The sequence below is a fragment of the Cygnus olor genome, chromosome 15 (assembly GCF_009769625.2).
Source record: "Cygnus olor isolate bCygOlo1 chromosome 15, bCygOlo1.pri.v2, whole genome shotgun sequence".
Classification (NCBI taxonomy): Eukaryota; Metazoa; Chordata; class Aves; order Anseriformes; family Anatidae; genus Cygnus; species Cygnus olor.
Window position 1 is genome coordinate 6,361,039 of NC_049183.1, and position 20,998 is coordinate 6,382,036.

Consider the following 20,998-nt stretch of genomic DNA (forward strand, 5'->3'; position numbering starts at 1 on the left):
GCAAAGCTGAGCCTGGCTTAGGCTGCTGCTGGGGGGAGGCTTCCCCCCAGCTCTTGGGGCAGCTCAGCTACTTGTTTAATACTGACTGGTAAAGCTCTGGTGTTTTCTTCCCTTCTAGTAAATGCTCTGAATGGCTCTTCCCAGACTACATTATCCTTCCATCCTGCTACACAGCCAGGGGCCTGCTCTTCACCCACCTCAAAGATACCGCCGCTCACAGGACCAAAGGCACGGGTAGCAGAGCTGGTAGTGGAGAGAATGCAGCAGTTCAAGAGAGTGGCACCTGAGCAGCTAAAACACAGCACAGACGATAGCTTGCCAAAGTCTGTAGCCAGCGGGGATTTTCCTGATGAAAGCCAGGAGCAGAACTCACCAGAGAATGGTACGTTTCTCCCGTTAGCTCTTGTACGTGCAGAAAGTGCTGTGGGCTGGTTAGAATGGTTGCATGAAAAGCAGTGCAGATTCTTGGGCTTTGTTCCCAGCTAGCCTAGTGGCTCAGTGTGCAGCACAGAATAAATCACTCCAGATCACTGAGTAAACTTGCTTTCTCAATTGTTAAAGGACAATCTGTTCTTTTCTCCCAGCCCTTCTCTGAGGCTGATTTAATCTCATGTTCTGGAGAACATGATTCTGGAGGGATAGTTGACTTCTTGGAAACAGGTTGAGATTGTGACAGGATCAGTCAACCTTGTCATCCTTCCCTTGGGACGGTGTTAGGTAGCTGTTAGGTAAATATGACTCATAGATTGACCCCATCCTTGGAAGATTTCCAAGATTTCCACAAAGGTAATGTGTTCTATGCAGATGAACTGAATTGACAAAAATTTTACTCTGCCTTCATTCTTTTTTAGGTCAAGACCCTGTTTGTTCTACATCGACACAAAATCTGCTGTGTTTAGTACGTTATGTATAAGATCCCGCATTCTCCCTAGCAGCTTTAGCCAAAGCATTCCCCCCTTTGGCTCTGACGTGTGATGTACTATGAATAAATCACCACCTACTGCTCCCTGGGTAGTGCAGTTTTGTGTTGTTTAAGGAGTGCATGTTGTACACTACTTTATGAGAGATCAGGTGTAAAGATGCAAGAGGAAGATTGCAGTTGACTTTTGTGTGTCTAGTTTAATAATGACAAAAATAACAGCTCCACAGCTTCCATACAGGATTCTTATTTCTCTGTCTTAGCTAACTCTCCCTTCTTTGCCAGATATCCATGATCTTCCATCCATGCAGCATGATGGTGCTCTGGCTTTGGCTCTTCAGCAGGAAACCAAAGAGGAAGCCCTGGAGGATGCAGGCTTGTTCTTTTGTCAGATCTGCCAAAAGGATCTCTCAGCCATGAACTCAACACGGCGAGAGCAGCACGTTAACAGGTGAAGGGCCAGCTTGATTCGTCCTTTCTGCATCCTCTCCCCATTAACCTCAGACTGTTAGGTCAGCTTAGCCGTTCTAGAACCCGGTAGCAGGGGAGTCTATGTGGTGACATTGACTTTTATGGCCTGAATTAGCAAGTTCATTTGATCTCAAAGCAGAGGCTGATTGTGTCGCGCAGCAGGGCTTCTGCACGAACATGTTAAAGCCAATGCTGCTTTCATCAGTGGTGCTGCAGAGGGGCCGTGATTGTAAAGTGGCTAGCAAAATTAATGAGGACCCACTATTGCAGATCTGCCAATTTCAGCCAGCAAGGTAATGTTTGCTCTGTTTAGCTAAAAGTTGTTTGTATAAGGACAGCTAGAATGTCACTATGTCACTGCATACCCGAGTTGCTTGCAGAGGGAAAAGTGATGCTGTTCAGAAAGATGACTAAGTTGTGTTACAACGCTTGGCGGTGAGAGTGGAGAGGCTAAGGGAAGGCATCCCTGCCTTCTCTTTTGTCAGAATGGTGTGCAACTACATTGATATCAATGCCCTTAACTGAACAGTTTCCTTAGTGGTAAATATCAAGTACTGTTAGTATATTATATGCAGATAGCTCTTTGTAAATTGTGTGCTTCTCTATTGAGAAAGAATCAAAAACAACACATTTGAACAGTTGTGCGTGCTTCATTAAGGCACTTTAAGGGACTTCGGAATGATTTGGTTTGTCCAGTCATACATCTTGCTATTGAGTGACTTGCCTTCTTTTGGACTGTCTGCAGCTGCAGTTTTGGAGGTGTTACTGCTGTTTCTGTCTTCGGATACTTATTGCTGGTTGAGAGGACAGACAGTGTAAATCAGCGACAGTGTATCAGAAATGCTTTTTGGAAATTAAGTCTGTTTTCTGAACTGTTAAACATGTAATCATAGGATGAGACTACAGGGTTATAGTGGCAGTGGATTTTTTGATAGCAGTCTTCATCATGAGATGTAAAGCTGCAGGTGGATAGATGCACTGGCAAACTTGTAATCACCAGTGTTAGTACGTCAGATGAATGTTCTCTTACACAGCTCTACCTGTGTCGGTTCTGTGTGTCATTCCCTAATCAGGGAGGGCTTTTTATAACATGCTTTGTAAAGAAAACAGACACTGTGTATCTCTTTGGAGAGGGCAGAAAAAGAACCTTTAAGACTTTTGAACAGTCTTGGCATACCAGAAATTATTAGAAGTTCGTTATCCTGCACTCTAAGTACTCTACTTTCTGTGACACAAAACACTGTCCTTGTCAAGTGAGATATCTGACTTGAAAATGGCTTGCATTCTCAACACTGCACTTCGTCATGCCTACAAAAGCACTAAGAAGGACAAGAAATACTCATGTTCCGGGTGAGGAAGACCTACTATTTCTCTGGTAGCATGATTCTGTTTTTAATGGTGGTTTAGAAATTATCTGGAATGTTACAATCAATGCAGAAAGAGGGATTAGGTGATGGACACAGAGAGATTAAAGAAGTTAATTACTTGTACTTGCTTCTAAGCAACATGTTGTTAATATGCCTGTGAGGCTGTAATTCTGTGTATCTGTTACATGTCATATCCATCACAGCAGTGGGTACATAATACTTATTTCTTCAGGGGATGTTTCTTTGCCTGTTGCAGATATCAGAGATGGTTGTGCTTCCTTTTCTTTAGTAAGGCTTAAATCTTAGCATGGATAGCCTTAAAGCTTTGCCATCGTCTCACAGGTGTCTGGATGAGATGGAAGATGCGCAGATGTCATCCTCCAGCAAACCACTGGTCCCTGAATGTCCCATCTGTGGGAAGCAATTCCAAACCCCCCAGAGCCGAGTCAGTCACTTGAAGCGCTGTGCTGTCGAGATGGATGTTCCCCCTAAGATGCTTCTTCAGGCAGTGCAGTTGCAGGTGTCCACACTTGGTGATGCACCTCTACAGTTTCCCAGGTAAGCTGGTGAAAATAAAATATGCTGATTACTGTCTGTGTCCTGAGAGAACTTGACCCTGCGTTCCTGGGAAAGAACTGTAGAAGCAAGGCAGACTCGCATGCTGGGGGCCCCCAAGTCCAAAGAACGTCAAGCAGAGCCATGACCCAGTACCACGAGAGGAGAGTGTGGCAGTTAGCTGGAACAAAATACGTCGTTTTCCTTCAGAAGTGGTCAGGTAGTGGATGACTTTAAAAATCATCAGGCAGGAGCAAAATGGAGAGTAAATAACTTTACGCTGTTTTGTCAGAAATATATGTGCTCCGTGAGGCAATTACGCGGTAAAGCTGAACGGTGTGTTTGAGCTTATTAAGCAGAACACGTAGTGCGAGTGTATGCAGTCTCTCCCGAGCATCTGTCTTGCCAATGGCTCAGCTATTCAGCTCGTGGCTGTAGTGGATGTATGCGCTTCACACCTCGAGCCAAGGAGGAAGCAGACCTGATGTTTTGAAACGTGCTAGGTGCAGAGCTGCATCTGTTGTCTTGGATTTGAGCAGAATCTTCAGAGTACAGCAAGTTGTGCCTGACTGAATTTGTAGGAGGGCTCGTAAGTCCCTTTGTGCTGAGAAGGGGCTGTCGCCTGTACACTAAGGAAACAGAGACTGGGAGAGCATTTTTTGGCGATCTTGTTTTTGCCCTGCTTCAACTTTATTTTCTTCCCCTTTGATACGCATTTTTAAAGCATTTAGGATAGAGATCACAGATGTTTAAAAAACACACACAACTTGTGTCACTGTTGTGGTCTTGTGTTCTTACCTTTTCAAAATAAGATTTTCTCAAAATTGCTCTAAATTCCATGGGTGCTAAGGAATCTTTTGCTCTCTGCTGGGGAAGAAGGCACCGCAAATAGCTTCTCATTATCCCGGATATGGGAATCTCTCTGTGGAAGCAGAGCAGCTTCTCTGGAATGCTCAGTGTTTCTTGTCTCTGATCCAGTCACAATAACTTGGGCTTCCTGCTGCATTCTTGTATTTCAGCAATCAACCAAGCAGGTCAAAGCGAAAAGGCTCCTCCAAAGAGGACTCAAAGAACAAGCAGAAGAGGGCCAAAATGGAAACTAAGGATGAAGATTTGCTGGTTGCTATGGCAATGTCACGCTCCCTGTTGGAGCAGGAAAAGCAGGAACAGGCAAAATCAGTTACAAACGTGAAACCAGTGGCTGCTTTGCCAATCAAATGGAAGCCAGGATCAGGTATGTGTTAAAGTGAGTTAGTGTCAAAGGCTGTGTTATTGGAGAAGTAATGTAACTTAGCCTGCTCTGCACTTGAACTTTCCTGTTGGGTACAGGACGGAAGACAGCCCAGTTTCTGTTTTATTTAAGCTGTCAGAGCTTAGCAATATGCAAAATCCACATACAGTCAAGAAAGGTTGTGGCATGTCCATGGTTTTTAGTGAAATCCCTTATGAATCTGATGCTTTTTTTCCACTGATTGGTTGTTTTGAAACTGTAAAATATTCTTTAGATGAGCTGTTGTTTTTTGTAAGCTGTGAAACTGAAAAGAAATTACACGAAAAGATCATAGTTATTTCTCTTGCAGTAGATTTTTTCTTACTCATCCTGCTGCAGCCTGGATCAATGCAGCTTTTTCAGCCTTGTCTCTTTTGTCTCTGTTTTCTTTCTAGAGTGGACCTGCATATATTACATGCCATTGAGCATGTGTTTTACCATTTCCGTGTGCAAAAAGGGTTTAGACTGGAAGATAACTGCCAGTGGAGAGTGTTGCATGCTGTATAGAGGGGGGACTTTACTCTTCACAACCCTGCTTAGGTCTCCTCCTGCCAGTTGGATTAGGGGTCGGGTGTTAGTAAGACAAATCTAGTAAGATACAGGATTGCCAAATAATAGCTGTGCAGTGGTCGTGTGGGCTGTGATTCGTTATCATCAGTGACCAGGACACAAAAGAGTCCTTCATAGTTGTTTTTTTTTTTTTTTTCCCTTCTCTCTTTTTTCTGAAGCACCAGGATCTAGTCAAAACCTATAGGCGCTGTTCTGTGGGTCTAGGAGGTAGACTACGTAAATAGCAGTTGCTTCCACAATAGTCACTTTTTGTAGAGATGTGACATCTTCCAACAGACAGCAGAGCAGTGCAAGCAGGAATCAGTCTTTTCTGGAGTTAATTTCTCCAACAGGGGCAATATGAGGCTTCAGACTCCTTGCAGGAATCCTAAGAGCTGTGTTCAGCTTGTAGCTGCGTTTTGGTCACCACTGACTACAACACTTGAAGGAGCACTGTGTGTTCAGCCATTTGTTTATCTGGGTTCCTCTTCCTTTTCTTTTTAAAGATAAAAAACGGCGTAAAAGAGGCCCAAGTACACCTCCGCCATTACTACTTCAGGACCCAGAGAAGGCCCGCAAAAGGATCCAAGAACGGGTAGCTATGCTGCTTGTAGAAGAGGCTGAATTCCCTCCCACCCCTCAGCTTCCCTCTAGCAGGATTTTGGAGAATGAATCTGGGAAAGCAGCCTGGCTCTTGCCACTGCCCAAAAGCAGGGACTGCTTTTTGTGGAATATCAGTGCTCTGACAGGACCTTGTGACCCTGAATTATTCTACACTGCTGGATTAACCCCTCCGATTGTACCTTGGAAGCCTGTGCAGGTGGGACACTTTTGACCTTGCTCTGGTATGTATGTGCCTAGCTCCTTTGCCCTGCAACTCTTCTGTTTCATCACTTGGTATTTAAAGAGTGACCCTTTGCATGCTCACTGCTCCTGTACTGTTGTCCCCTTGTCTTACCCAGTTAGGTTTTATGATCTTGAACTTTCACTTCTTGCTTTTGGAGACGAGACCAAGGCTTGTGTTGCCATGCTATTCCTTGACCTTTCAGAAAATAAAATGGGTGGGAACAGTACTGAGTGAAGGGTCTGCATCCCAGTCATTTTTCCACTAGCTTGTCTGTGTTTACAGCAGCCTGCCTCACGTGTTCTATCTTGGCACTTTTCTCCGATGCTAACATGAGCCTTGCCCACATCCTGCACTTTGCATTGGTGCGGCCTCATCTCAAGCACTGCACGCAGGTTTGGGCACCACAATATGAGAAGGGCGTAAAACTGTTAGAGAGTGCCCAAAGAAGGGCAGTGAAGATGGTGAAGGGTCTGGAGGGCAAGACGTGTGAGGAGTGGCTGAGGTCCCTTGGTTCGTTCAGCCCAGAGCAGAGCAGGCCAAGGGGAGGCCTCATGGCGGCCTGCAGCTCCCTCACGAGGGGAGCGGAGGGGCAGGCGCTGAGCTCTGCTCTCTGGGGACAGCGACAGGACCTGAGGGAACGGCATGGAGCTGGGACAGGGGAGGGTCAGGCTGAGTGATAGGGAAAGGTTCTGCAGCAAGAGGGTGGTCGGGCACTGGGACAGGCTGCCCAGGGACATGGTCATGGCACCGAGCTGCAGGAGTTCAAGAAGTGTTTGGACAACACTCTCAGACACGGTCTGATTTTTGGGTGGTCCTGTGTGGAGCCAGGAGTTGGACTCAGTGATCCTTGTGGGTCCCTTCCAACTTGGGATGTGGTATGATTCTGTGCTGTACTCAGACAGCAAGGAATTGGGTGAAAAGTTTAAACTGAAGACCGATACTTCTGCCTTTCACAGAGGAGAAGGTGGGAGTGCCCACAGTTGTGAACTATTTGCACTTCAGGCTTGCTCTGTGCATCCCACAGGCTCTTGGCACAAGAGCTTTGATCCTATTTTCAGTTCCACTGTTTCGTTCTGTTTTTCATCTGGATTTCCTGCCTCTTTCAGTGTTCTGTATTTTTTATTAAAAGTTCCTACAGAAGGAGACAAAGGTCTTTTAATCTCTCATCTTATTACATACTTGCTCTCTGAAAAGACAGGTATCACTTCTCTTCCTTCCCTCACTGCTTCCTGGAAGGATTGTTTTGTGCTTCTGTTCAAAAACTACTGTGCGTATGTAGGTACTTTGTTTAATACTTTTTCCTTAGTCAAATCCCAGAGCTTTTCATTGGCTTGTCCCCAACTAGGGCTGTAGCAGAGGGGCTCCATTCTATGAAGATCTTTGACCTTTTGGTCAAAGAAAAAACTGCCAGAAAAGTTTAAAAATAAAAAGTGAGAAGGCCTTTAAAGTTCTGGCAACAATGTGTTTTCCCATCTGATTCCTTCCATTCCAAGAAATGGCTACATCTCTATTTCTAAAATTCTATTTCTACTTAGAAATAAACAAACAAAACTGTTTTTATTGGGAAATAGAACAAATCTGGAAAATATCAACTCACAGGTGAAAGTTTGATTTTTGTTACACGTGACTGCAAAAATGTTTTAGATCTCTGAACAGAAGCACCTGGACAGCTTCAGCTGCAGCTGTTGCCAGGTGCCCCAGCTTTAATGAAATATGTAGATATTGGAGTGGGAACAGTTCTACTATCCTCTGTCCCTACTTGCCAGTTGCCTGCACAGGCATGCTCCTGGTGAAACCACCTTTTCTGCATTTTCTATTGTAGTTCCCTTTTTTCTTTTTCTCTTTAGAGCTGTCTTTTCTTTGGAGAGTCCTTCATAAAACTACAGAGAGCTTTTGCCTCAGAAGCCCAGGGAACATTCTGCAATTCTTTACTAGATGTTTTGAAAGTATGAACTAGAGACAGTATTCTGAGCTCTGCAAATACATACAACAAGACCTAATTTATTGGTATCTTTTTCCCCCCTTTTTGATCAGAATCATAAGCCAGACAATGTTCTGCCATCAGTAGGATCCGATCAACCAGAAGTATCTCAGCAAATTCAGCCTGACCTCAGTTCTCATGATCCCACTTGCATAAAGGTCGGAGACCAAACTTCTGATGAATTCAAGTCAGGCCCTGAAGAAGATGGGCAGTTTTTATCTCACAGCCAGAAGGACGTTCAGAACCTGCAGAACCTAGTTGAGCTGGCCAAGGAAGGACTTACCCTTACTCAGTGGAACCTTGATGTTGACCACATTCAAGCAGCAGAGCAATCAGGTAAATTCTGGCAGCTTTGTGAGCCCTGTCCCTAAGTCCCTTCAGCTACACAGAGCCAGATTTATGCTGTACTAAGTTAGGAGAGCCATGACATTACCCCCAGGATGTTGAAGTTGATCCAGGAGGTGATACTGGGGGGGACAGGACATTTTTCTGCCGTAAACTTTAGTTACAGTGAAACTGACATTTCTAAAGTGATTAATATATCCCAGCATCAAAGAGAACTCCCAGACAGCAGATAATAAATTTTAGTTTTAAATTCTCTTAAAGTTATTAAAAGTTGTTTTTTTTTTTTGCCAGGATGGAGCCCAGACATGTCTAAGGACTGGGCCAAAATGTTCATACCAGCTATTTGGACACTCTGTTATGTGCACTGTCTTTTTGCATCTTGAGACAATTGGGTGAAAGAGAGGTGCAAGAAGGATGATTTTATGTTGGTACATTGGTACATAAACCTGAAGTTTATCTGTACCTATACAGAAGCTAAAAAAAAAAACAAAATTAGAATTCCTCCCTGGGCTACTCTAACCTCTCCAGTCATAGTTGCGTGTGGTGCACAACTACACATTTTAAGGTCAATGATATCCCTTAAAATGGCCTAGCCATTTAGCAGAAAATACTGTGTGTCTTCTGGTCGCTTGTGAAACAGAACATGGTTGATAAGATCACCTGTCTGTCTGTGTTTTCACTTGGGTATAATATTCCTCTTCCCCTACTAAGCTGCAGCAAATGATTGCTGGTCCTATAAAACTACTCGTGGGTTTTCGCTGAAGATATAACTTCCTGGGGGAGGGAAATCATTTCTACACATAAATGTATATTGTGTGTATAAAGCAGCCCAGGGGCAGAAAAGCCACCATGCAGACACTAATGCAAGTGAATCCATTTCTGAAGACCTGAATTCCTTCTGTCGCTCCACATCGTGTTATGCGCACTGTATAGACTTCCACAGGGCTCGGGCTGTGCAAAACTGATTTCACTGGCTGCCTTTGAGCACCAGGGCCCATGAGCATTTATTCTAAGTTGAAATGCAGATCCAAGATGCATTCTGCCTGGCTGATAGAGAGGCCATGGTGTGCCCCATCCTGCACTGTGCCCTAGTTTTTTTTTCTCACTGGAGGGAGACTGAGATGTGAAGTGGAGAAGCATGCTGCAGTCAGCAGTTCTTGATCTGGGTGATTATGGCGCACACAGATCTGCTGCAGATTGGTGCCGCTCATGACTGAACGGTACTCAAGGACCCACAGGCTGTCACAGCCCAGAGCCACACCCCTCCAAAAAAGCCAAGAGGGGGAGAGGCTGAGCTTTCAACCCAGTCAGGCTGACTATAGCAGTTGTCTCAGGGAGCCGTTGTGGCAGGGATCCTGTTAGCAGTTCGTACATCACTCTGTCTGATGAGGAAGTTGTACATGATCTGCGATGTACTTTTTCTTCTTTGAGGAAAAGAACTGACTTCCAGTGACTCTCCACATACTGGTTTTGTCCCAGCACTCAAAGAGAAGAGATTCCTGACAAGCAGCTGTAAGAGAGTAAGGACAATCTTTTTTTGTGTGCTTTTTTTGTATTTGCTTACTACTGTAAAAAAGAAGCTGTCACATTTGTGCAATTCATAGAAGAATGCAATATTTTGCATTCCTTTCTGTGGAAACAAAGAGGTGCTTAAGGTTCACAATCACTCAGGAATCATCATGGACACAGGTGAGATCAACAGACATGGTATTTATTTGATGTCTGCAAGTAGGGCTGTGAATTTTTCAGTACTTGTCCCACCTGATGAGATGTTTTAAAATGGCAGGTAACATAAAGCCAAACTGTGCATCATTTATGTAAAGAGAATCAAGTTAAACAGTTATATACAGGTATTATAGCACAAAGAATATTTGGGATAGGGACCAGGGCTGTAGCTGCACTGCAGTAGGTGGCACTCTGCTTTAATTCCCAGGCAACCTCAGAGAGTGTTAGCTAGAGTCCAGGAGAGACGGAGTTGCCTGGTGCTTCATCCAGGCTCGCATACCCAGCTGCTTTGGGTGGTTCTGCATGGAGCTGCTCCTCTTCTGTCATCTTCCTCCCCACACCATGCCAAGCAATGGAAGAGAGAATCCTTCCAAGGACTGACTGACTTGCACTAAAGTTTTAGACAGAAAAGCCTGGCAGATGAGGTGGAATGCTCTGAGGTCCATGGAAGGTGAGCGCTTCTTAGAAGATCGCATTAGCAGCAAAAGGATTTAGAACGTAAAATTCTCAATTGTGGGAACACATATCAAAGGAACTAATTAACAGTCAGTGTTCTCTATGGTGACTAGGTGAAGACCATAGGCTAGAAGGTCACAGATGATTTTTATCAAGCCAGTAGTGTTACGTAAATCACATCTTACCCTGGATGCACCTCTCCTTTCTCCTATGGATGTATAATCAGTTTTCTTCAATTAAAGTGCATATAAAAATACCCTAACTCATCCTATTAGGGGGGTCATCCACTTTATCTGGGTGAAACTTACTGTCTTTGGTTTGATAATAAATGATCGTGCCATGAAAGGCAGTAGAATTTGGTGCAAGGTAAATTTTGATGCCTTGAGAAGGCAATTTCATGTTGTGCATATAGAATTAAGAGACTTCTGAAAGAAGACAAATCTTTGAGGTGCGAATCGGTACTAAATATGGGCATCCCAGCTACTTGTTACAGAAGCTCTAGATATTCTTTAAAGGTATTAAAAATATCCTTAGTAGAAAGAGAATCTTGTTTTATAAACTTCTGTGTGCATTAAAACAAAGCCCTTTAGCGATACAGAGACTGTTTTGATACTGTTGTTGGAACTCAGTTGCTACCAGCGATAACGGAATGACCATTTGTTCCCATTTGGTTTGATTCTATGATTCATGATTGCTGAGCAAACGAAGTCTTACTGAAGAGATTTGTGCTTTATATGAACACGGCAGTGGTAACCATGTAGAGCAAATACATCCGCTGCATCAGTAGCACACCTCCCCCACCCATGCTTAAGAGCCTTGTCACATCTGTGGAGTCCAGTCTGGCTGGCCTCCTCGGTAGGAGGGAGTGTCTTGGTGTGCTCTCTGACAGGAGCACATACCCACTTGGAACTGTCTTTGGACCAATCCGTTCGCTTTGCACAGAGAATGGTGCAGCCAGGAATTTTCTAGTCTTATTTAATTTCCCCATTCTTGACTTGTAATTTTAGCATCAGCAGGAAAGCTGTTCTGGGCTTGTTGCCTGGAGCTCAGCATCAGGAGTCTGTTTGCTGGCTTCCTGAGGTACTGTCTTGCAGGTATCCTACCTGCCAAGAATAAGAAAACAAGAAACATCAGATTAGTTTCCAGACTGAGCTTCCTGTCTTCCCCTTGGAGATCAGTCCACACCACTGCCATGACACGCAGTCTTCCCTAGCCCACCTATGAAGACCTGGAAGACGCGTTCTGGTGTGTGCTGCTGTTTCAGTGCTAATTAGTATTGGCTGCCTGCAAACACATGCTGGAGCAAGTAGAAAGGTTGGGCTTCCACAGTCCACTGAGCTAATGTGGAAACCTGCTAATAAAATAAGGAGCTGTGCTGTCCAGATGGAACTGCATCTCATGCAGATGTTTGCTAGAATAAAACTTGCATTTCGTCAGCTCTGCAGTAGGTTCAAAAAGCACAAGGTCGCTGACTATTGTATTATGTATAAACTGTTTTTCACTTACAGTCAGACAGCCTCTCAACATGAGCTGAGAGTATTTCACGCTGGCCACCTCCCGAGGCACAACACTTGCCTAGAGGGATCTGAGTCTTTAGGGGATTGCCTGGGTTGGGTTTTACTGGGAGCAGCTCCAGAGCAGAAACAATGTATATCGCTGCTGTCTTTGGCAGCATACCCCAGGCTTCACCTTACTATCACCATTAACCAGTCACAGGTAGCTCAGGCAACAAGCCCTCCCCAAAATTCCAGCAAGGGGTTCTAGAATTGCAATAGAAATTGTTTGTTTTCTTGTTGTTGTTGTTGTTTGTTTGTTTTGAGTGAAATTCTCAAAAAGAGTTTCCATAGCAAGCACAGAAGTTCCCTTGAACTAGACACCTACATTAGTTTTATTCTGTGTGGGCCCCTTGCTGCAGAGCTGCTCTCAGCTGTCACTGCCAGCCAGTGAACAAGAAAAGAAAGGCTCGTTACCCCACCCCTGAGTCATCCTCTTTCCTCTTACTATAATTACAGTGAATTGAGTTCAAGTCAATCAAAGTGGAAACTACAGCTTCCTAAAAATGTGGTGGATGGCAGCAGATCAAGAGGCCAACTGTAGGCAGTGGCTAGACCACATCAGGAAATGGTGTGGCAAAGATCTGATGGTGATAATGTGCTGTAATGCAAGTAGAGTAGAATACAGCATGGCTGCCTGTTCTTCACAATTGCGAGTTTGTGAAAAAGTAGAAAGGAGGGGGAGGAAAGCAACCCCAGAGATGTCTGACAGACTTGTCTGCATTATTTGTCTTATGGAAGACCTTGAGTTGATACGGCTGCTGATCATCTACAGAAGGCAATGGTAGTGCATCCAGACTGGGGCCCACAATAAAGCAATACTGACCAACTGGGTTTTTCCCTCCTTATTTGTTAGGAAAATGTCTGACAGCTGTAATATAACTTTTGTCTTTGTGTTACTTCCGTGTTCTAGTCCTCCCTCAGGTTGCTGGCTGAAGATTTCAGTGCAATGGTGAACAACCCCCACTTCAGTGACGTGCAGTTCCAGGTGGACTCTGGGGAAGTCATTTATGCCCACATGTTTGTGTTGTATGCACGGTGTCCACAGGCCGTTCAGGTTGTAAGTACTGTTGATACACTTTTCTTTTCTGATTCAGTAAAGCCCAGGCTGCTCACACCTACAATCAGTGCTGCTGCAGGATCAGCACAGAGTGCTGCTGGGCCTAATGACAAGTGCCTCTGGACATGTAGTGTTTTGGTTTTTTTTGTCTCAGGAAGCCAGAATGCTGACAAAGTGGTGGAAAATGTAGTACTTTATGTGGGGAGATGATGGGGAGGCAAGGATCCTTCTTTGCATTCTGCCTGTGAGCAATGGAAAAAACTTCCTACGTGCTCTTTGCCCTTGAATTTTTGTACCTGTACAAGTGCAGATTGCCTTGTCTATCTTGGTGTGTCCTGCCTTCCACCTAGGCTGCGAAGCTTGAATGCAGAGTAGAGGAACTCTGGGCAGTACTTGAAAATTGCCTGCATAGAGGTTTTGTCACTCTCACAGTTGCTTTGGAGGAAGCTGCACTGAACTGTGTGTTCTGCAAGAGTAGTGAATAGTTCCTATGTTCCCAGAAACATTTTGGGTTGAATAGTTCCCAGCCTGCTCCTTTGCAGCCTCCTGTCGGCATGGTGAAAGGCAGTGAACCTAGGATTTGAATTCCGCTCTTTCACAGAGTTGCCACCAGTCCATGCAATCAGCTTCCTAACAAAAGAAGCTTTTCGTAAGAGCTGCCCTTTTGGAAACACTGGAATTAGTTTTATCCTCATGTATGTTGGCAGCATTTCCTACACAAGGTGCCTCAAGCCATTTCTAAGGGGTCCACGAGAGTTGGGGAAAGGAAAAAGCAGGCTCATATATGCCATACAGTGGTCTCAATGTGAAATTTATTAAGGGATCTTCTCAACCACTGGCAAAGATGCCTGTGCCCACAACACACAGGATTTTAAAAACCATGTGTTAGCCAGATTCTATTACTTTTTCCCTGCAACACTATCTGGCTTCACCATTCCCTATGACTGCTTTCATGGGCAGAAATCATTTGCGTGACTGCAGTTTTGAGATTGGCCCCCATGCTGTGTTTTTTATTCTTGCAGAGAGTTGTTTTCCAGTAAGTCCCTACCTGCAAAGCAATGTTTCACATTTATTTTCTGTATAGGTGCTCTTATTTGTTGCAGCTTTTGAGTAACAATGAGAAAGAAATGAATCAGAGATGGCTTTGGAGCTCATGCTTTCTGTTGCATGATGTCCCCTGACTCTGGACAGATTTTCAGATAGCACATTACATGATTTGGCCACAAAGGAAGTGACACCTTACTGAATTGAAGAAGCATTTTCAGCAAAACCTGAGATCAAGTTGGACCCACACAGACAACGGTCCAGTTCAGTGAGGTAGTGTTTATACGATGTCTCTTTTCCTGTGAGACACCAGGAGAACTAGAATTTTGGCAGTGTATCAAATGAAGGTAAATTCAAGACAGATCAGAGGAAGCTCTCTCGTAAGAAAGGTGTATGTAACTCCCAATTTGTGCTCTGGGCAGTAACTGCATTTCAAAACTGACCGGAGAACTCTAAGACCATCTCTTATATGTGTGACTAAAAACTTTTGTATAAGCTAACAGCTCTAGGGTCAGGAAGGAAATAGCCTGTTCATCTGAAGCTCTACATAACTGGTCATTTTAGCTTCCTTCAGAGGCATCAGGTCCTGGTCCTAGGCCAAGCCTTTGGTGAAGGAAAGGAGTAATCTGATAGGAATAAGAACATTAATGTTGCTGTTCCATTAACAGCAAATGGACTTTGTTTGCTTTCCTCTTACCCCAGGTTCACAGGGAAGGGTTCTTAGTGGAGGAGGATGGGAACGCGCAGACGCACCGTGTACTGCTGAGTGATGTGACAGGAGAGGCGGCCTGTGCGTTCCTGCGGTACCTTTATGCTGCTGATGCTGGTATCCCTGCTGGGATGTTGCCCCAGGTCGGGGCTCTGGCTGCCAGGTTTGTACTGTGAACATGTTTTGGGTTCTTCCCTGCTTTCAGCCATGACCCCAACCTGAGATCTTCCATTGTTTTTTTTAGCAGCTTACAACTTCCGTAGTCCTCTGCTTACATCTTAAGTGAAACCTGAACATAACAGCATCCTACCCCCATCTTTTCCATGACTCTCTTCAGGTTATATCTGTGTGAGATTTCCTATTTTCGGTATAAGCCTAGCCCACTTTTGCCAAGAGTTTTGCCTGGACCTTTTCATTGACAGATGATATTGTCAATGATGACGAGTGTGTCTACGTGTCTACACACATCACCAAGATGTGTGATTCGTAAAGCATTGCACTATTGACACGTGTAATCTAAAGAACGCTTGCAGAACGTATTGGATGTGTTTTGCTAATGTGTTTTATCAGCTGTGCTCTCGGTCATGAACCTAGACACACGTTAAGTAAAGAGTTTGAAATAGGAGCAACTGAGATGTGGATGGTTCGGTCTTGACAATATGTATGTAGAGAGGTGCCCTGTCACACCAAAAAGCCATGAAGCTTGCACATAACAGGCATCCAGCCCCTGCCATGCCATGGGACTTCCACCAGTGCTATTGGCAAAGGGGTTTCAGTGTAGTGGTATAGCCATTGAATCTCATACGTAAAAGAAGGAAAACTGAACCTGGTGCTTTCATGTGAGTGACACCTGGTAAAGGGAGTTCCGAATTTTAGGAGTACACTGGAGCTTGTGTATGTTAGGAAACCAAGATCCTCATGCAGATTCTTCACAAGGCTCACAAGTGATCAGGCAGCCAAATGGTGGAGAAATACTGGAAGAGGAAAGTATTAACATTACTATTATATCCTTGCAGGTTTGGTGTGAGGGAGCTGATAGCAGAGTGTGAAAATAACACTGGAGAGAGCCAGGTGTCTTCTGGAGTGGATTCAGAAGATGATCTGATCTCTGTGAGGGATGACAAAGATTGTGAGGACAGAGCTGAGAACTTCCAAGACCTATTGAAGTCAGTATGGGTGGGTGAAGATGAGGAAGAAGCAGCTGTCCTGAACCCTGAATGTGAGAAAGAAGATGACGATGGGGTGGGTGAACAGGAGCTGGAGGAAATCTATGAGTTTGCTGCGACTCAGAGAAAGATAGTTCAACGTGAAACAGAATTGAGTGAGGGAACAGACTGCAGCACGTGCAGTGACACTGAGGCAGCCCTAGGTATGAACCAGCAGATGGAGGAGGAAGAAGTAAAGAGGTCTGAATCTGCTTCAATAAGTAACAGCTTCAAAGATCTGAGGGATGACAATGATGTGGAAAGATCTAAATGTGACTTGTCTGCACAAAAAGAGAAAATGCAGAATATAAATAGATGCAAAAGAGTGAATGTTGCACAGATCCCTTTTGTGCCTCACCACAGTGAACCTCAAAAGTGGGATGTAGCATCCCATGATGCCACCACTAATGAAGGAGAGACCGTTAGGAGATGTGATGGTGGGAAGGATTCCGAGTCATCTCAGGTCTCATGTGATGTAGAAGGGGAAAGTCACTGTGAAAAACAGTTTTCTAGCTTCCACAATGATACTAATGTAAATGAAAATTATGAACACTTATTTTCTGCAACTCAGGGAGATTACTCTGAGCCTTCCCCGATGAAAGAAGGTATTAAAGAATCAGAAAAGACTCTCTGTGAAAAACATGTTGATATTAATGATTCTCTTCTGAACAGCAAATCACAAAAAGACCTCTCTCCGCGTAGAAACTCTTTGTACGGTTCTCCTTTCAAAGCTTATGTGCCCCTTTTTCCTGCTGTCGGCTCTTCACCTGTGTCTCCAAAATCGGACAGAAAGCTTGCCAGAGAACATGTGTCAGCATTAAAGCAAAATAAAAAGAAAAAATCATTCCCATCTAATGAAATACTCTTTCAGAAAGCTAATGAGCTGGATACTGCATCAGGAAACGAGAACACAATTTCTCCAGCAGAGCTTCCCCACACTGATTTAAACAAGCATATGAATGTCCCAGTGCTGTCATCACCGGTTATCAGAACTCAAGATCCTGCAGCTCAGGGGAATGAGAAGTGTGATGTTATTGTTTTATCTTCTGATGATGAAACGGAGTTACAAGAAGACAAGAAGTCACCAGAGTCAGGCTCTGCTCTGAAGGAAATGGAAGTCTCTGGGCAACTGAAATGTACAAATATAGAACAAGGTCCTGAGATACCAAAACCTGAATATAACTCATCAGTCACTGAAACAGAGCAGAAATCAACACAAGTCTCATGTGTCATTACAGAAAAGGTGCATATAAGTAATGGTGTAAAGATGTCCACTGAATTGCCTCTCAGCAGCCAAGTAGATGGTTGTACAGAGGGCAAGCAGAGTCCAGACCTGAGCCCTGAAAAAAGGCTCCATGAAGTTTCTTCAGGTACAGACAGCTCCTGGATAGTGCCAGACACACCAGTTCTGACCAAAAGCAGAAATTTCTCGACACAGACTCATGTCACAAGTATTAACTCTTCAGAGAATACAGGACCTAAAGCCAGCACAAGAAGCCTAGCAGCTTCTTTCAGTAACCATGAAATGGATAGAAATTTAGAAAAAGTTTCTGAACCAGCATTGTCAGACAAACATTTGCCTCTGGAGAACTCAGTCAGTGAAAGGAATCCTTCCGTCAGCCCAGAAGCAGAATCATCTTCTGAGAAATCCCCACCAGTTTCTGCAGTGGATGCCATTCTCCTCTCCCCTGGCCACACCAACATGAAAAGCAAATGTGCTAATACCTCCTTTTTGTCCAAATCTGTGCCTCCTGGCCATGAGCGGTCATTGGAAGATAAAACAAACATCAGCGTGGTAGAGGTAGAGGACAGTGAGGGGGAGAAGGAAATAAGTATAGCTTCTTTGAGCAGTAGTGTCTTGCTTAGTGATGAACCCCCAGTTCCTGTTGGTGAGTGTTGGCCTGTCGAGTATCTGTCACCAGTCAGAGGTAACAGCCAGGGCTCCAAACAGGTTGGCCATGCAAACACCAGAGCTGCCAGCAGTCCCAAACCTGGCTCTTCACATGTCCAGTGGGAGAGGCCAGACCAAGCACAGGAAATTAAGGGCAGTACTCCTCTTCAAGGAAATCCTGCTGGCAGAAGAACAACTTTCTTCTGTCTTGAAAAGAGTCCTATTGAGGCTTGTACATCAGTGGGCAGTAGACCAAGTTACCTGAACTCCAAAATCTGGGATGATTGGGATGGAGAAGAAGAGGAAGATGAATTTCCAGAGATGCTTCCTCTGTCGCAGAGGGTGTCAGCTGCAGCAGATGCAAATCCTGTAAAGACTCCTGGTAAGAGCTTGTATTGATACCAGATTCACTGAACTACATTAAATTGTTTTCATTTTAAGTGGTCATCCCACCTGTTGTTCACTTGATATGTTGAAAGGGCTTTTGGCCTTCTAATCTGAAGTAGTTGCCAGGGCCAGGCACAAAGAAGGTAGGGTCATCTGGTGTTGGGGAGAACATACCTAAATGAGAGATTCTTGGAGCATTCCTACTTGTGTTTTATTTGTGCTGGTTCTTTGATAGTGATAGTACTTGTTGCAGAAACTCCAGGTACCTGGAATAAAAAAAGAAACAAACAAAAAAAACACCACTAACCAAAACAAAAAGGAACCTTCAGCTTGCGTGCTGGTCGATATTTGCTCCCTGTAGTAGTGGGTGTTCTGTACAGTCTTTTGCTTTTAATGCGTTCGCAAAGTGATGCTTGTGCTTATGTGAGGATTTCTGGTAAGCAACAAGATGCAGCTAGCACAGGCTGCAGAGGGTTTCCGTGTGTTGAGGCCAGCTGGAGGTGAGTGCCTAGCCCTGCCTGTGGGTTTGCTTCATGCATGCTTTCCTGCCAAACTCTGCTGATGCATGGTTGTTTTGACGTGTGCTGCCTTCTGTTTGCTGGTTCTGGCCCTTGTAACAGCCCTCTGAGTGCACATCAGATACCCTGAGTGCAGGGTGCAGTGAAGGGTCACAGGGCACACGTAAGGCTGAGAGCCACAGCACTCTTCCCGTCTTTGCCACCGGCTTGCACTGGGATCTGCAGGAGTTGAGCCTTCTTGAATGCCTGACAGTACTTGAAATGCTGACATAACCTCTTTGGTCTCAAGAACTTAAAAGGATTCGTATTTTACTTGTGTTGCACTTGCATGGTTCCTTCCACCTAAGACCAATAATTGATCTCACAGTATCTAATTAAAATATTGTGCCATACTAAGTGAGTAGTTTAACAGGTGCTTAGAACACGACCTGTGAGACTGACTGTGCTTTACAATGTCAGTAAATAGGTATCATTAAATCCGGGTCTAACTCAGGATCCCCGAAGTTCGACTTGCTCAGTTTCTTCTTCGTCAAGTCTCTCATGACATTTCCTTCCTGAGAGCAGAACTACTTTACAGAATTCAGTAAGCATACTTTTTTCACTGCCTTGCAAGAATTGCTTGTTCTAGACCTGGCTTATGTCTTGATTTAAGCTGTTTTCCATTTTAAAGTCAGTAAAAACCAAGTGTCCCAGTCTAGAAAAAGAAAGGCATTGACTGTTGAGTCCAATATGAAGGTAAGTAGTAAGTAAAAGAGCTTGCAGAAAAGTAGTACTACTTAATTATTATGCATTATTAGAATATCTGCCACCAGATATAGGTGGGGGGAAGCTATCAGCCATTTTAAGTGCTTTCTGTGCTAAGTCTGATCATGGTAATTTCATCCTGCTGCAGAACCTGCCTGTCAGGAGAGCAACCAGTCTCCCAGGACTCCAGGGACACCAATGCCAGCTTACTCCATGATGGAGACCCCACAGCTGAAGAAGGAGTTGAAAAGGTTAGCATTACCCGCTTGAGTACATCTCTTTGAGCAAAAACTTGCTGACAGGTAGTGTGAAAGGAAGCTCCTGGACTGAAAGGGAAGCCTTGGTGAAACTCCAGTCACTGTTTTTTGAGGTCATATCACACTCTTCCAGTGAACCACTGGAATTCCTGGTGTGAGCACCTTCCTAAGCTGTGACAGTGGAAGGCTGCAGCATTATTCTGTGATTCTGTGATTTATCTTAGCCTAAGCTCCCACCTTTCTCTTTCAGATTTGGAGTTCGTCCTCTCCCAAAGCGCCAGATGGTGTTGAAGCTGAAGGAGATATTCCAGTATACTCACCGGGATGTGGACTCTGACTTTGAAGATGAAATCCCATCCTCCCAGCCTCCCCCGCAGAAGTCCCCTGCCAAACGCTGTAGGCAGTCAAAGGCAGCACAAACCACAGGTGGAAAGCGTCCCAAAGCCTTGAGGGCTGCGAGCAAAAGGAAGCAGGTTGCTACGGCTTCTTCAGTGCCCACTGTGGGAAGGGCTGGTGATGACCTTGTTGGACCCCCTGAAAAAGGCTGTGCGGCCCCCAAGCAGGGAACTGAAATGACACATCACCCAGAAGAAGCCAAAGAGCAGACAAGGTCAGCTGTATCTCCTGAGGGATGGTCTCTGGCAGATGATGGTGAAGACCTGATGTTGTCAACATCTCAGAAGTCTACAACTTCTTCAGGGGATGGCAGCGACATCTCTTTTGGTTCACAGAGGTAGGGAAACAAAATGCTAAACAAAACAATGGTGCAGGACAGAGATGAGCTAGGAACATGGCAGAGGTGAGTGTCGATGTGGCTTGAAAGGGGCCTTGCTGCCTCCTTGGGTTTGTTATTTGAAGGTCATCACAGTCCTATGAAAGAAACAGATTTTGTGTTTTTTAGTTTAATTCCCAATGGGCTATTCTCAGAGCTTGAAAGTGTTTGTGGCTGAGACTGCACACGGGAAAGGCCCACATCTGTCATGCCTGGTCAGAACGACTCTGCAAGTTACCACAAGGAGTACTCAAAGCGCTGACTGAGAGACTGCAGCTAGAGTAGGGAAAGGAGAGCACAGCACGACTCAGCACAGGCTGCCACAGTACGGCCGCAGTAGGTGCTGTGGATCAGGAGCAAGGAATGCCAGACG

General features: G+C 44.7%; 1 protein-coding gene across 7 annotated transcripts in view; it reads left to right on the forward strand.

Annotated features, from left to right (window-relative positions):
• The window catches only part of SLX4 (SLX4 structure-specific endonuclease subunit), a 32,230-nt gene that overhangs the window by 9,435 nt on the left and 1,797 nt on the right, over positions 1-20,998 (forward strand). For 6 of the 7 annotated variants that reach the window (XM_040575055.1, XM_040575054.1, XM_040575059.1 and 3 more), the window contains 12 exons: positions 119-382; positions 1,205-1,370; positions 3,100-3,315; positions 4,332-4,546; positions 5,638-5,951; positions 8,013-8,295; positions 9,736-9,824; positions 12,952-13,098; positions 14,845-15,014; positions 15,868-18,329; positions 19,745-19,847; positions 20,104-20,586. In XM_040575055.1, coding sequence (XP_040430989.1) covers positions 119-382; positions 1,205-1,370; positions 3,100-3,315; positions 4,332-4,546; positions 5,638-5,951; positions 8,013-8,295; positions 9,736-9,824; positions 12,952-13,098; positions 14,845-15,014; positions 15,868-18,329; positions 19,745-19,847; positions 20,104-20,586 — 4,912 coding nt within the window. The remainder of the gene's footprint in view (positions 1-118; positions 383-1,204; positions 1,371-3,099; positions 3,316-4,331; positions 4,547-5,637; positions 5,952-8,012; positions 8,296-9,735; positions 9,825-12,951; positions 13,099-14,844; positions 15,015-15,867; positions 18,330-19,744; positions 19,848-20,103; positions 20,587-20,998) is intronic. The other variant, XM_040575060.1, reaches the window with a different exon arrangement.